General features: G+C 35.5%; 1 protein-coding gene and 1 long non-coding RNA gene across 4 annotated transcripts; one reads left to right on the forward strand and one right to left on the reverse strand.

The window, feature by feature from the left end:
• The first annotated feature begins 1,127 nt into the window (after positions 1–1,127).
• Positions 1,128–7,748, forward strand: LOC127860505 (uncharacterized). Of its 3 annotated transcripts, none has more exons than XM_052398623.1 (7): positions 1,128–1,230; positions 2,244–2,289; positions 2,861–2,949; positions 3,359–3,551; positions 6,764–6,856; positions 6,979–7,050; positions 7,157–7,748. In XM_052398623.1, exons 2-7 carry the CDS (start codon positions 2,248–2,250, stop codon positions 7,499–7,501), a joined length of 834 nt encoding a protein of 277 aa, XP_052254583.1. In that variant the 5' UTR covers positions 1,128–1,230; positions 2,244–2,247; the 3' UTR covers positions 7,502–7,748. The 3 variants fall into 3 exon arrangements, with proteins under 3 accessions (XP_052254583.1, XP_052254573.1, XP_052254590.1); XM_052398613.1 differs by lacking the exon at positions 1,128–1,230 and adding an exon at positions 1,253–1,395; XM_052398630.1 differs by lacking the exon at positions 1,128–1,230 and adding an exon at positions 1,915–2,014.
• On the reverse strand, positions 7,503–9,701 carry LOC127860569 (uncharacterized). The gene is made up of 3 exons (XR_008039845.1): positions 9,556–9,701; positions 9,065–9,184; positions 7,503–8,266 (listed from the first exon to the last, which is right to left on the reverse strand). It is a non-coding gene; the product is annotated as an uncharacterized LOC127860569 (long non-coding RNA).
• Between the last annotated feature and the right edge of the window lie 6,565 nt (positions 9,702–16,266).

The raw sequence follows: 16,266 nt of genomic DNA on the forward strand, positions 1-16,266 counted from the left end.
GCGCATCTTCTTTTCATCTCCTGTTTAAGCGATTTGAATTTACATATTTGATGTTCAGATAGTTATTTTGCGTTTTTTCTTCACTCGAGTTAGCATAGTTTGCTTGTTATGTATGAAACTTACTACACACTTTTAGCAGAGAAGATTAAATTACCAAACTACATTCATTTATAAGTTAACCTGAACTTCTTTGATTGTACGTTATTATGGCAAGTAACGACCACACATTGTTTATGATAAGGAAAACATCCATTATAAAACCATTTCTGAGTGTACGATCATTCGATACGATTTTATAAATGGAAGTCACTCACACACTTTAATAGGAGAGAATTTCTTATTTACAATCGATAGTAGTTAACTTAAGTAAACCAACAGCCATACAACACAGGGGCAAATATACAACTCGATATGGAAAATAAGCGTTATTCATCATCATTGTTTTATGGCTTATGAACTATTGTTCATATTTTAATTTAAGAAATTTACACCCGTGTTACTTTGCAATGCACACACATTGGTTAACCATTGACAGGCTGAGTATTTCTTCGCTGTATGTATTTGGAATCATATGAGCATTATCGATATTGTGTTGAATGATTCAAACCTTCGTGCACTGCACAATGTTTAAAGATGAACAATACAATTTAAGTTAAAAACATTTATTGTGATGTTAACATGGTAGACACTTAAAAGTAGGCTTTATTTACAAATAAAATATAAAAAAAGTCAGTGTTAATTTGTTATTCTTAACTTTATTAAACCGCAAACATGAAGAGAAAATGAGTTAAACAATTAAATTATTACATAAGTTCTAGTCATTCACATCGAACTTTAAATGTAGGTAGCGCATAAGTGTGTATTATGTGTCTGTATGATAGTGGTCGAGTATTTCGTAGTTCATAATAAAAGCATGCTTCGTTTTAACTACGTGCACTATCTAACGATTATCATAATATTTCTATAATTTAGTACCATCTAAGCCACTGTCAATTTGACCCTACAATTATCTGAACAATTGACAATTAATGAGCCAACATAGTCACAATTTGATTTGAGTGAGATGAATAGATGTGTGCAAAAAGATAACCGTGTTTATCTATGCTCGCTTCTCCTTCTGCCACTACAGTTCTGTCAGATGCATGTAGATCTGAGTAAAGAGGGAAACATATTGACAATATAGCGTACCTTTCAACAAAGATTTCGTTGTGAGCTTAATTTTGCGTGCAGGTAAATATGTGCAACCGAAATATTACAATCCTGTGTTAGTACATGCTGCATGTTCATGTATGCATATTGCATGTTCATGTATGAAACTGCTACCAGATCACAGTAGACTGACCGGTAATAGATGTATGATGCTTTGAGCGGCTATCGTTTGAATCATGGTATAATGTAAGTTGATTTTGGTTATAATGAGGAATATATTCATATAAATCGGATATTGTTCTTTGCCAAATTGTACTAGGCGAAGAACATATAAAACATTAACATTCTCGAACGTCGATCAGTTAAGTTTAAACTGACCAGGTTTCAACACAAGTGTGAACATTTATGTGAAACTCATATTTAAGTATTTCTTTACAGAAGTGACTTCAAATTCAGGAAAACAGAAAATTCAATTATCACAGAAAGCAGACCGACGTCTAACTTTAACCTGACACACAATATGTACCGCTTTAAAATGGTTTAATTTCTAGAAGGATATTTAAATGCAAATGTGTGATATTTGAGCCATAACCTGTACCTATTTTTCACCAATTTGTATAGAATAAGATTGCTTGTTTAGGTTTTTTGTTAGTTTCGATTTCGCTGTATATTCTTATTTACGTAAGCTTAATATTCTCAAATTATAGACCCACATGTTTATATTATCTTTCTTAAACACAGTGTGTAACCTGATAAAGAGATATTAAAAGGTTATTTTTGGAAACCGAAACTAACGTATTTCATCATATTTATAGCATTTGTTCATACAAACATTGTGAATATTCTGTCGGACAACGAAGCTAAGGTAATGTAAATTTCTATATGTCTTAGCAACTTATTATTATTATTATTCTAGTATCAATAATATTATTAAACTTTAAATATTGATTGTGGATATCATATATATATATATATATATATATATATATATATATATATATATATATATATATATATATGGAACACACAATTGTAGTTTTCAATTAAAACTGGAAATACAAGTACAAATTTAAACTTAAAAATTTCTTTTTCAGAAACATGAATTTCTTTGGATCATGTAAGAGTTGCAAACAGTTGGAGGTACTACGGCAGTGAGCCGTTTTTATTGTTTGTGTGATATGTCGTTTACACAAAGTTTATATGTGTATATGTTATAAAAACACGAGATCGATTATCTGTACGTTTATGCAACAGAAGTACATTACCAAACTAAACAATGTACACGGAGAGTTATAACCTTGCATACTATATATAAACTATTTTCAAACATTTTCTGAAGAGTAAACATGCATTAGGATGATGAAACTTTTACACGTTGTATAATTGAACTGCAAGTAACAGGTTAAACTGTTGGCATTAGATGGAAAGATGAGTGTGTGAATTTTATAAACTCTGAAGTAACTTTAAATACCCAAAAATTCATTGTTTTTTGGGGGAAAAACGTCCAGTTAATTGCCTGTGCTTATACGTTTCAAATGATTATTCACTGGCTACTCGACTATTTATATCGGAAAGGAAATTATATATAACAAATCTAACAAAACTATTACAATCACGTACGTGTTTATATGATTTATCAGGTAATATTGACAGACACTATTTTGCTAAGGCTATATTTTAATTTACAATACTTGTGATTGTAATGTTTTAGGGAACAATTCGCGATACTCAAGCTCTACTAAATGAAGTTATGAATTCAACAGTTGAAAAAGAGGAACTTGTGAGGAAACAGGGCCAAAAGTAATTGTCTTCTTCGAAAAAATTAAGGAAACAAAAAGCAATCGCTATATATTTTTAACACATATTTGAAGATTCGTTTTGCATTTTTACTTAATTGCTTTATCCTAAATAATGTTTGGTTTAAATGTTATAATTGCTATATCAAAATACGACAATGCGTTTTATGTTATTTGCTTTAATGTTTATAAGATAGCCCCTACTGCTTTACTTGATTGTAAGTATGGTTTATGTTCCGTTACATTTGGCCTCTGAAGTTTATGCGTGTTTATTCCCGTTTGATATCTATTGACATATTGTTGCTTTAAAACCAACGTAAGGACAAGAAAGATCATTTAAAGTGAAAACATTAACTGCTATATGAAATTCTGTTTCATGCCGTGTAGAAAATGGATTGTTTTTTTATTTACAGATTAAACCAGTTGATGTCAGAGATAATGAACAAAAGTGGAAGTTTAGAAAACACAAATAATGAGATTACAAACACAAAACTAGCTGCCAAGTTTGACTCAAAAGTGAAACAAGGCTGGATTGAAATTTGTGAGGACCTTGAAGGGGACTTTTCGGAAATAGAGCTCTTAACAATTATGTCCAGAGTTTGCGAGGTGAGAAGTTCAAAATTAATTTGGAAATTCCGTTGAGTATCATGAAGGTATGGTTCGTCGGATTACAATTATTTGTTCTCCGAAAGGTGTACACAAATGTCGTAAGAGTTATTTAAATTCTTTAACTCGATCGTGCATACCGTTTAGTTTAAACATATTGTATTTAACGAACAATCATGGTTTACATGTGCATAGGATATACAATAACAACCGAATCACATTGCAGTGTTCTTCTCCATACGCAGTAATTGCAAGCTAGTGTGTAACATGTCTTTAGGTAGCAGACATTTATTTTAACAATGCAATACATGTATATCAAAAATAGTAAAACAATTTAGTTAAATGTATGTTAAATAGAAAGAAAGAGTGGGTTAATCAAGGTTGATGAGATGGATGTGAAAACACATCAGACAGAAAAAAAGACAAAGCGAAACTGTTTAAAAAAACAATACAAGGAAGTTGTTTTCCTTGACAGACAACTAGGTATCAAAACGTTCACTGCATTTTATGTACAAATGAACTGCATCGAAGATAAGCGTTTTTTTTTCTAAATTAAGACTTTCATCGCCACACAACTAAGTGTGTATGGTCGGAGAGGTATAATGAGCAATTCTACTGAAAAGAACTTCTATTTGGTGTGTAAATCGTTGACATTCTAAACAATAATGAGAAAATGTTTCCATTGCACCACAATCGCATACAGATGAAAGAACAATATTGCATTTAAATAGATGTTGATTAAAAGAATTACACTCAGTTTTGAGTCTTGAGTGAAGCATTTGTCGGCCCCTTTCGCCATAATAATATAATACATTTGGTTTCGAAACATTTATATTTGGAATATGCATACAAGACGTAAGATAATCAGCATGCTTTCTAGAATCTAGAGGAAGTTTGTCGAATTCCGTAATGGTTGATAGTACAAATGAATTAGAGTATGTTGTTGTGCGGGTCGTAACGTTTCTGATGTTGTCTCCCTTTCGTAATGGGTAGAGGTTATTAGCTTTGACTATTTCCGATACAATAGATTTTAGGCAAGCCGGCTTAAGATTTTTTTTGTGATTTTATACATGAGAACAAGTTTATGTTTTCGGCGTCTAGTATCTAATGTTTATCACCCAACATATTTGTAGAGCTCAGTAATCGCGACAAGTTTGGTATAACCCGATAAAATTCGTGTTGCTTGTATTTGATTTTTTTTTCTAAGTCGTCTTTTTCAAAATTACAGCAATTATCAAAAACTACGTCGGAAATATCAATTATTGGTCTTATAAACGAACAATATATAATGGCTAATGCTTTCCGATCGAGAGTATGTTTGAGGCGGCGCATGATATTTATTCGTTTCCAGGATTTGTCCTTAATGTATGCTATATGTTCGTGCCATGAGCCGTCATTCGCTATAAATATTCCTAAATGTTTATGAACGTTGACTTCTGAAATGGGTGTGTTTTGCATACTCAAAATTAGGTGGTTTGGTTTATTTTGTTTTCGGGAAATAAATGGTTTGCAAATAGTTTAACAATAAAAACGAATAATAATAGGCGATGTATGCTTTTTCTGCTTTGCATGACTTCATGCCTAGTGTGACCAAATCAAATGCAATTAAATTTATTCTAAGGCTTTTAGAAATAACATATAATGAATCAAATTCTGTAAGTTCAACTGCTGTTTTTTTATATGTACATTTATTTATTACTATTACACCGTTCAAATTAGTATTTTTCGATTATCGGGATGACTTAGATTTTAAAAGTGTTAATTATCTCTTTATGGATGACTATAATCCAAAATTACCCTTGTAGGGCGTATATTTCCAGATTAGTTCAATATCAAAAGGCATGTTTCATGAAGTAATAATTACAACTTCTGTCACATTTATATGAATGCTGCATTCTGATTGGATAATTTGTTCACGTGGCCGGTTTTTCATTTTCCGATGAACCCACTTCGTATGAAAATTTAAGCATGAATATTCATGGCGCTAATTTCTGGTCATAAACAAGTTACCAAAATGAAGTTATGTTTAGCGCGAAACTATATGGCGTTGTTTTTTATTGGTAAATAGCGAAATGACGTTATATTTTTTGCGCAAACTTCAACGTTATACCCGTTTGACGGAGATGAAACCGAAACTGAAAATAGATTCATGAGCTAGCTTACAAAAGACTTTTATGACCCTTACCACGATAGAATTTCAGCTTTAAGATCATTTTGTGTTGTAATTTTAAGAATTTAATAGCATTTTTTCTGCATTTTATCGGTGTATGAATTCTAAGGAAAAATACACCTAATTTATGCAAAGTAGGCTTACTTTTCCAGACAGTTCATACACCGATGAAATGTAGAAATATTATATTCAATTCTTTAATGACTTGAACAAATGCAACGTTTCTTTAAGTAATACATTATTTATATAATGATACCAATAACATGAACTACTCAAACGATTTACAACGTTTTTTTCTAAATTTAATTGTTTGATTTCGATGAATAAAGTTTCCTTGAAATCCTTACTGGTGAACGGAATTTCTCATTCATCATTTTATATTGACGTTTTTAAACGGTAACGTGTATTCATTCAAATTTGGATGCTGGAAACGTTGTTTATACATTGAATCGGTCCTATGTATCCAAATAATAAAACTCGCCTTCTCATAATAATAATTGTTTATTTGTTTTGATCTCCAATTTGATTATTAGTCAGTACTGTATCTATTTAAGGAAGGTAGCTGTTTGCTTCAACAGCGTAAATATATATCATATTATTAGTATTATTACTTAAACATGTACGTTGTGTTCTGCTAAAAAATATAATTTCATGCATATCATTTTATTAGTGTTTTTACAACCATATCCGTTATGAAAATAGTGTCGTCTGCTAGTAGATTTTAAATATGTATCTGTGTTGTGATTAATCCGTTGTTATGTATCTGTTTGTTGTGAATATTCTTTTTTATTGCTTTTGCATTTGAATAATTAACCTGTATGGTTAACTTTAATATACATGTTAATAAAAACTCGTATGTAAGTCGTTAATTTTGGCTAAGTGTGAAGTTTGACGCATCATTTACCCGGCTCTAGTCCCCAATACTTTACAGCGACCCTTACAAGGCTGTTACCCCAGCTTTAATCATGTGGATGTTTTATATGCTTGCTATTATTTGTTAACTACTTGAAATGCTTAATTGGATATCACTCCTGTTTTTCAGATCGTCTTTACTGAATGCCAAACAGTGATTAAACGGGCGGATGAACAACTTTTTGAAAGCATATTCAGTCATGAAAAACATATTTCCGAAGCGGTATGCATGAACACAGTTTGAATAATGTGTATATCTATGTAAAAGCATTGTCGTTATTACCTGGAAAAATAATATTTTAAAGTATGCTAAATAATTAATGCACACTCGATGTATTATTTCAGTTATTGAGGGAGATTCGATTTGCAAGAGCGACCAATGGAGCAAATACGGCAACAAGACAAAGCCAGGCGCAGGTCTGAGAATACTATTGTCTTTAAAATCAACAGCTATGAAATAAAAGGTGTAGTAAAATATAAAAATGAACACTTATTTAAATATTCATGTTGTGTTTTTTTATAGAAAATATTGGATCGCATCGAGTGGCCAGAGAATATAAAAACGATTATATCCGAATGTCCAAAGACTTGTATTCAAACATTTTTGACAGAGCTTGTCGATGTCTGCTGGTTGATGGTGACCTCCAATCCACCGTTGATCCTAAATTTTGACGTCAAAGGAAAGGAATATTCGGCTAATGTCAGGGAAAGATTTGTTCAAATTGCAACGACGGACGTAATTTCTGACAGCCAATGTTTGCCTGGACATGTTTTGTTAGTTGCATGGCCGTCAGTCGAGCTGGAGGATAATAGCAATTATCTCAAAAAGGGAGAAGTTGTTGTTATGCCAAACAAAACACAAACATAAATGAAAAGATACCATTTAATTGATCATACATGATAGTTATACTGTTGTAAATGCATACAATCTAGATGATTGTTTGTGAACGCTGTGAAAAATAAACGACCAGTGTCTTATCAAAGATCTTAAACAAATTACACTTTGACAAAATTGACTGCAATTTATTGACAATACTCGTACATTTACAATCAATGTGTATTGCTAATCATCCTTTAAAACTGAATTTTGAAGTGAAAAAGATATATTACAATTTTGTCGTCATTCGATTTGTTGAATATACCAACGCTGAGAACATGAATTTTCCTGATGGAAAACGCGGTTTAGTTCATCTGATTGCTTGGCTTTCTTTGGAGCTCGACAACACCAGTTGATTTAAAAATAAAAGCCTTAGCCTTCTTCTGCGCCTTCATCGATTTTTCTCAGGCGCTCGATAAAGTTTGGAGAGCTGGTCTCTGGCACAAAATACTTGGCACACAAATTAATGGTAACTTTTTTCGAGTCCTTTTAAACATGTACAGAAACATAACATCATGCATTTCCTTTAATGGAGAATGCTCCCAGTACTTCTTGTCATAAATAGGTGTCAGACAAGGCGAAAATCTATCCCCAGTCCTATTCTCACTTTTCTTAAATGACCTTCACTCATACCTGCATATAAATGGATCCGTTGGGGTTGAACTTATCAACCCAGATACTGCAATATCGTGGTTTAAGCTTCTGGTCCTGTTGTATGCAGATGACACCGTCATTGTCGCGAATAGTGCATCTGACCTGCAAAACAGTCTCAACACATTTCATAATTATTGCAAAAACTGGTACCTCAATGTAAATATTGCAAAAACAAAAGTTGTAATGTTCGGTGCAAGACAAACAAGAAACTTTAATTTTAAATGTGGCAATAATCAACTTGAAATTACAAGCACTTATCATTATCTTGGCGTTACATTCTCAAGTAATGGTTCTTTTTTAAACGCGCGCAAACATGTTAAAGAACAAGCCTCAAAAGCCATGCACCTACTCTGGAATCGTGTTAACAATGCAAATCTACCCATTGACCTAGCTATTAAACTTTTTGATCATACTGTCCTACCTATACTTACTTATGGCTCAGAAATATTTGGATATGAAAACCTAGAAATATTGGAACAAGTTCACAAAGATTTTACGAGAAAAATAACTAAAGCCCGTCGATCCACACCAATCAACTTTCTATATGGTGAACTAGGTCGCTACCCTTTAAGCATTAATGTAAACACAAAAATGATCTCTTTCTGGAATAGACTCATCACAGGCAAAGAAAGCAAAATATCTCTTCTTATTTATAAATACATGCTTTCACAACCAAATCTAAACTTCAAATGGATACATAAGATAAAAGAAATCCTAACATCTGTTGGAAGACCAGACATCTGGCAAAACCAAACACAAATTACACAAAACAACATCCACATACAAATCAAACAAACACTTATTGATTAATTTAAGCAATCGTGGAATGCTGAATTACAAATAAGCAACAAAGGGCGCATATACAGCAGTTTTAAAAGAAACCATGAGTTTGAGCCATACCTGATCAAAATTCACCCGGATGAGTCCCAAAATATCTTCAAATTCCGTACTGCCAATCACTTTCTTCCTGTAGAAACAGGCCGCTATGAAGGCACGCCATTCCATGCACGCCTTTGCAACCTATGTCACACAAACGAAATAGCTAATGAAAAACACTTTTTAATGACATGCCCTTATTTTTATTACGAACGGTATCGATATATGGGAAACCTAATAGAAAGGCACATGACGTTTAATGAAATCATTACGCCGATATCAATAGCAGAAATGAAACAGCTTTCGAGATTTACCAAAATAATAATGAAGAAATATACCAGGCATTAGACTAGGCTGTAAAGGTCGAACACTTATTTATTAAACAACAACAACAAACGCCAATGCCTCAACTCTCACTTACTATGCTTTTTAACAATTCACTTCTATCGAACACCTATAACCCTTATGTATGTACCTTGTAATAGCATTTACTTTTCAACTGTAAAATGCCCTACCTTAATCTCTCGAGCAGTATCCAATTAACTGTGCACTTGAACTCTGTAGAACACACGCGCCTGCCATAACCGATAATCTTCACACGAGGCAATGTACAATTCTAACTGCGCACGGTCTCAAACGAGGTCGCAAAGACCCGTATGTAAATAGCGCAGCGGCGTAGCCACCTGTCGCTTATATTATTATAGTACGATGTTTAACTGCGAGATGTATTTACTCTTATATAAAATACATAGCATATCTATATTCATATTTGTTAAAAATAGCTTTTTCTTATAAAGAGTTTACTTTGAAAACACAAAATTAAACGCCTGATAATTGTTTCGAGAGCAACCTACACTGTAATACTGATAAATATGTGCTTGATTAATGATCGCGAAAATCATTCCTTATCCTGATGCTTTTTGTCACTTGTAATTGTGCCATTATTATAATTATGATTATTATGATTATGACATTGATGTTGATTCTTCTTCTTCATCGTATTATTATTATTATTGTTATTATTATTATTATAATTATTATTATTATTATTATTACTACTATCATTCCTATTATTATTATTTTTATTTTTGATATTAGTATTATTATTATTATTATTATTATTATTATCTCGCCGTTGTTGTGATGACTACTACATGTCTTAATATTATTACAAACGTTCTTTTTGTAAACATGCTTATTCCATCTTCACCGTATTACGAATTAATACTATAAAATATCAAAGCATCTATATATAAAAGCTGCAAATAGATTCACATTGTTTATATGACTTCCCCCATACAACAAAATGTACCACACTTGAACCGGAAACATGATATGTATTTTGTAACATGTATATTATATGTTCCCCATGTTGTATCTATGTATACCTGGGGGAAATAAAGTATTGTTCTGTTCTGTTCTGTTCTAGCCGTTGTTTTAAAATGGAACAGAAAAGCTTATGTTCAAGCATTGTGTCATTTCTTATTTATAAAAGGTACTTGTTATGGATTAAACGTTAAACATAGAAACAGCAACAGTGCTTACGTACGGAGTAATGTGATAAAATAATAATACCCTTTCTAAATATCAAAGTTTTGCTAGTCTCCGAACTCTTATATGATAGTTTGAGCATATGTATAACATGCTTACACATACTAACGTCGCATCACCGCTGCCATTGCTACGAAAAAACAATGTGGTAACACGCATTCAAACCATGCAGGTCGTTGGTTGTCAGCTAGCATCCCAACCTTACATATCGTTGTCAGCTAGCATCCCAACCCTACATATCGTTGTCAGCTTTCATTCAAACCATATAGATCGTTTTCCGCGTTAGCATCACAACCCTACATATCGTTGTAATCTAGCATTCAAACCATACAGGTCGTTGTCAGCTAGCATCCCAACCCTACATATCGTTGTCAGCTAGCATTCAAACCACACATGTCAGTTGTAAATCGTCGATGCACTACTGGTGACTTTCTCTCCTTTGTAAATCTGCACAAAATAAAAAACACACGCACATACTAAACTATAGAATGCTTCGCAAACGGATGTTTCTACTTACAATACGAACATAAACATTATTACGGTACTTACAACATTACAAACTAATATATACTCATAATTAAAATAAGCGTAAAGATTATACAAGTTTGAACGCTTATTTGAGATGTTTAAAGTTAACTATATTGGATGAATATTCAAACTTAACTATAAACAAAATTTATGTTTAAGTTGTTTAAGCACAACACAAGGTTTACACAGAACATTATCTTATTAGATGTATACGCTAGATGTACAAACTCTGGCATCATCGTGCTTTTTTTCTTGTGCTGGCGTGTTAATATGTTTATGAAAAAGTTATATATTAAATACATTCGTGTTAATAAAGTATTCAAACAAACCAATTTAAACGAGTGATCCTCATCAAAGATGATTTTTGTCGCATCATTAACTGTTCTTTGAAATGTTCTTATGACCTGAAAAGTAATATAAAGTAACATATCACAGAGTGCAAAGCTAATCTCATAAACTATATACGAAAGATCTTATACCTTATTCAAATATTCCTGTTATTTATACACCCGCAAAAGTACAACACAAGTATAATTGTGCTTCAGGTGTCGCGTATCAGCAGTGCCGGATAAGCGCCGTGGAGGCCCATAGGCAATGATAGTTTTGGGGCCCAAGCCACTGGCCCTTAGTCGGCCTAGTGCTTAGTAGAGCGCCACTTAAATTAGCAAAACGATACGGTTTTTCAAATTATAAGTTATTGTCACTTTGTAAGAAAATGTCAAGCCTTTGATCGGAACATAACGTTGATATAAAACAATTGGAATCGTAAAATCATTAGATCTGGCTAAGTAAATAAAGAAAATTATTTCGTCACGGTATTATGGGGCGCCTAGAAGTCACGTGGCCCATACGCAGTTGCCAACTCTGCCTAATGGGTAATCCCGTACTGCTTTAAAATCAGCTAAACCGTGTGCTTAGGTTGGTTTGCATAATGGGTCCTCGTTTATCAGTTCGCTTATGAGCTAACGCGTGCGCTATTTTGATTGTATAATGGGTCCTCGGTAATCAGCTAACCGTGTGCTTATTTTGGTTGTATAATGGGTCCTCGCTTATCAGCTAACCCATGTGCTTAATTTGGTTGTATAGTAGGTCCTATAATATAATAATAATTTCATTTTGAACTATTATCTGCATTATACACTGTCTATAAACATTTGTTAGTATGTTAACAAACTTAATGTGTGCGTCATTTAAATCAAGTTAAAAATGCTTATCAATTGAATATGATGAATAAACAAACGGTTTAATCTCAAGTGATTTTGATTGCATACGAATTCGGAAAGGAAAGTAGAAATAACATGAACACTCAAGTATATGCATTTAATTGAATATACATTTATAAAAATACTGTACCTAGTGTTCACATTAATACAATGTCATCGTTATCAAGTAAATGCATGACTTATTATAGAAATGTAAAACGTTATGCTCGTTTAGATATAATTTAACTCCTCCGCGGACAACATCTAACTCCTCCGCGGACTACATCTAACTCGTCCGCGGACTACATCTAACTCGTCCGCGGACTACATCTAACTCCTCCGCGGACTACATCTAACTCCTCCGCGGACTACATCTAATGGCCATATTCCACTACAAAAACAAGCCTACGATTCGCTACGATTTATCACATTTTTTGAATCGGGAAGACTCGTGACAGTCTACGATTAAGTTACGACACTGGTACGATTGAGTTACGACGAATTGTGGGGTTCGGTTGAAGTCTTGCGAATAGGGTAGCGACTTCACTACGATGTGTAAGAATCTACTGCGACTGTACTACGAACGATGCAGATCGGTCACGACTAAGCTAGGACCTCGCCGAACGCACCCATGAATTAGGCGCCAATATATATTGATATTGATCATTCTTTACAATGTGACCTACATTCTTCTGTGTACATGTACATGTGTAAGAAGGCCTCCGTTCCTTTTTTGGCGCCAAATCAAAAATGGAAGTTCGACGAAGCGCAGCTGTAGTATTTGCACTAGAGCTTGAACATCAACACCAAGTGTTGATGGCAAGAGGAACAAAAAGAAGGACGAGAAGGCGAGCGACACCTAGTTGGTGGGTTAGACCATGGCTTACACCGACTAGAAGGCTAGAATATGGACATTATGACCAGTTTATGCAAGAGCTTAGGGTGGAAGACGAGAATGCGTTTGGAAATTATGTCAGAATGCCACCCAAACTGTTTGATGAGCTACTCAACATGATAACTCCGTACATCCAGAGGAAGACCACACATATGAGGAAACCATTAGAGGCCGGAATCAAGTTGGCGTTGACCATCAGACATCTTGCAACAGGAGATAGTTATAAAACTCTGCAGTACAATTTCAGATGTGGCTACTCTTCCGTGGTATGGTGTGTGCAGGACGTTTGTCAGGCCATAATACAAGAGCTGAAAGGCGAGGTCATGCCCCTTCCAAGGACGAAGGAAGTCTGAAAGATCATTGCAGAGTAGTTCCAAGACAAGTGGAATGTTCCCCATGCCCTTGGGACATTGGATGGAAAACGCATTGCCATCAAGAAACCACCAAAGTCGGACAGTGTGTTCTATAATTAGAAAAGGTTTCTTTTCTGTTGTGCTTTTGACACTAGTGGATGCGAATAATAAATTTATTTGGATAGATACTGGCGGATAAGGTCATCAATCTGACGCACATCTTTACGGTGCATCAGGACTGAAAGAGAGCATTGATGACGGCACCATCAACTTCCCTGACAGCGATCCCTTGCCAAATGAAAAAAACGACACACCCTACTTCATTCTTGGGGACGATGCATTTCCCTTGAGGACATTTCTAATGAAACCTTATGGCCGGAGGGGTCTGGACAATGACATGATGGTGACCAACTACAGATTGTTCAGAGGCAGACGTGTTGTAGAGAATGGCTTTGGAATACTTGCAAACAGATAGAGGTGCTTCCTGGGTACCATGGAACAAGGGCCTGATGTGGTGCGGTTACTTGTTGAAACAAGAGTCGTTCTTCACAATTTTCTGAGAATCAGATTCCCTACCATTGACCCTGCAGACGCGGACCGGTAGGATGAGAACCACAATATCATTCCTTGTGCCTGGAGAACATGTCTAGAGTTGGCGGAGATACCACAGCCGCACGTGGGCAACAAAGACAATCGAAAAGGAAAAGTGATGAGGGAATACCTTAACGCATATTTTAACAGCGAAGCAGGTTCTGTTCCGTGGCAAGAGAGACTTGCCGGTGTAAATGATAACTTAATGATAATACTCGTATTTTGATGGTAACATGACACACTATGGTTGAAAAATAGAGTGTTCTTACTGTTGATCTTTCGCATATCATAAACTGCATTGGACAATGTCTCAACTCTGGAAAGGCCTCAAACAATAAATGTTTAGATCTTATTACGTGCGTGTTAATCGTGTACATTACGTCAATACCAGTCGATAGCACTGTACTTCGTCTTGCATTTGTTGGTACCTACCTACCTACCTACCTACCTACCTACCTACCTACCTACCTACCTACCTACCTACCTACCTACCTACCTACCTACCTACCTACCTACCTACCTACCTACCTACCAACCTACGTACCTACCTACCTACGTACCTACGTACCTACTTACCTACGTACCTACCTACCTACATACCTACCTACCTACCTACATACCTACCTACCTACCTACCTACGTACCTACCTACCTACCTACCTACCTACCTACCTACCTACCTACCTACCTACCTACCTACCTACCTACCTACCTACCTACCTACCTACCTACCTACCTACCTACCTACCTACCTACCTACCTACCTACCTACCTACCTACCTACCTGCCTACCTACCTACGTACCTACGTACCTACGTACCTACCTACCTATCCACCTACCTACCTACCTACCTACTTACCTACCTACCTGCCTACCTACATAAATACAATGTGGATATATTCTTATTTCTAACGAATTGTGAAGACAACTTCCGCATGACTCACAACGTTTTATTTTGTTTTATATTAAATATAAACAAAATACAGAACTGCAAATCAAAGGGAACGTTTATGGTGATTTATATTAAATTAGTTCAGATCTTTCTCAATTATTATACCAAGCATAAAAAAATAACTTGAAGCAATCCGTTTAACACATGAAAGCAAACATAGCAAACAGTCAAAGATAACCGTCTCAACACAACTTAAAGAGTACAGTCTGACACGAAACTCAGTGTAAGTCGTCTCTGTGGCCTGAACGTCATCTGCTGTCGGATCACTGTTCATCATATAAGCAGACAAGCTGAATGAACCGTCTTCCTGAGACCCAGAGGCCCCAGAGGATCTTTGGCGCTGCTTTCTACCGACAGAAGGCACCATTCCGGTGTAAGTGAAGGTCTGCAAAGACATCTTACGAGACAGTTCCTGTTGACTTGGAGACTGGGCGTATCCTGGGAACTGTTTATCGACCCAGGCTGGTTCCTGGGAGTGCCAAACCGACCGAGCTGAAGCTACAGGCCGGGACGGCCACTGCGAGGGATCTGGTTGCCACTGCTGATACTGTTGCGGAGGAATGTTGAATGATGCCGGTACAGACATTCTTGATTCCATATCTGCCTGTTTCTCAGCGTTAAACATAAGTTCGAACATTGACTTCTGAACATCACGGTATATGGATATCGGGAGGTTCTGAAACGCATGTCCAAGGTATTCAGCGAACTTTAATCTCTCGGAATGGGGAACCTGTGGCACAGCAGGGGTTTGCAATAACTGTAACGGTTTTTCCTGACGAACTTTACTGGTGTGAAGTTCCTTGTCCAGGATCTCGGTCTCTTTCGTCTTGGCTCCTTTCGACATCTTCCTGAGAACCCTCTCCCTGGCTTGTGGCAGCGTCATTCCGGAAGCTCTGAGGCACAAGGAACTGGAATCGTCTCCACATCCACTGCTGGCGTTCTGTCATCAAAACAGCTGCCTGTCCAGTCTTCTTCCGTCTGAGTTTTCCCATCTGGGTGCGTATGCTCTCAAAAAAGGTGGTTAGTACCTTCACATCCCTTTCCATGTCCTTAGCTAGATCTCCCCACGCCTTATTCTTTTTGAACACATCTAACTCCTCCGCAGACTACATCTTACTCCTCCGCGGACTACATCTAACGCCTCCGCGTACTA

Source organism: Dreissena polymorpha, chromosome 1 (genome assembly GCF_020536995.1).
Source record: "Dreissena polymorpha isolate Duluth1 chromosome 1, UMN_Dpol_1.0, whole genome shotgun sequence".
Classification (NCBI taxonomy): Eukaryota; Metazoa; Mollusca; class Bivalvia; order Myida; family Dreissenidae; genus Dreissena; species Dreissena polymorpha.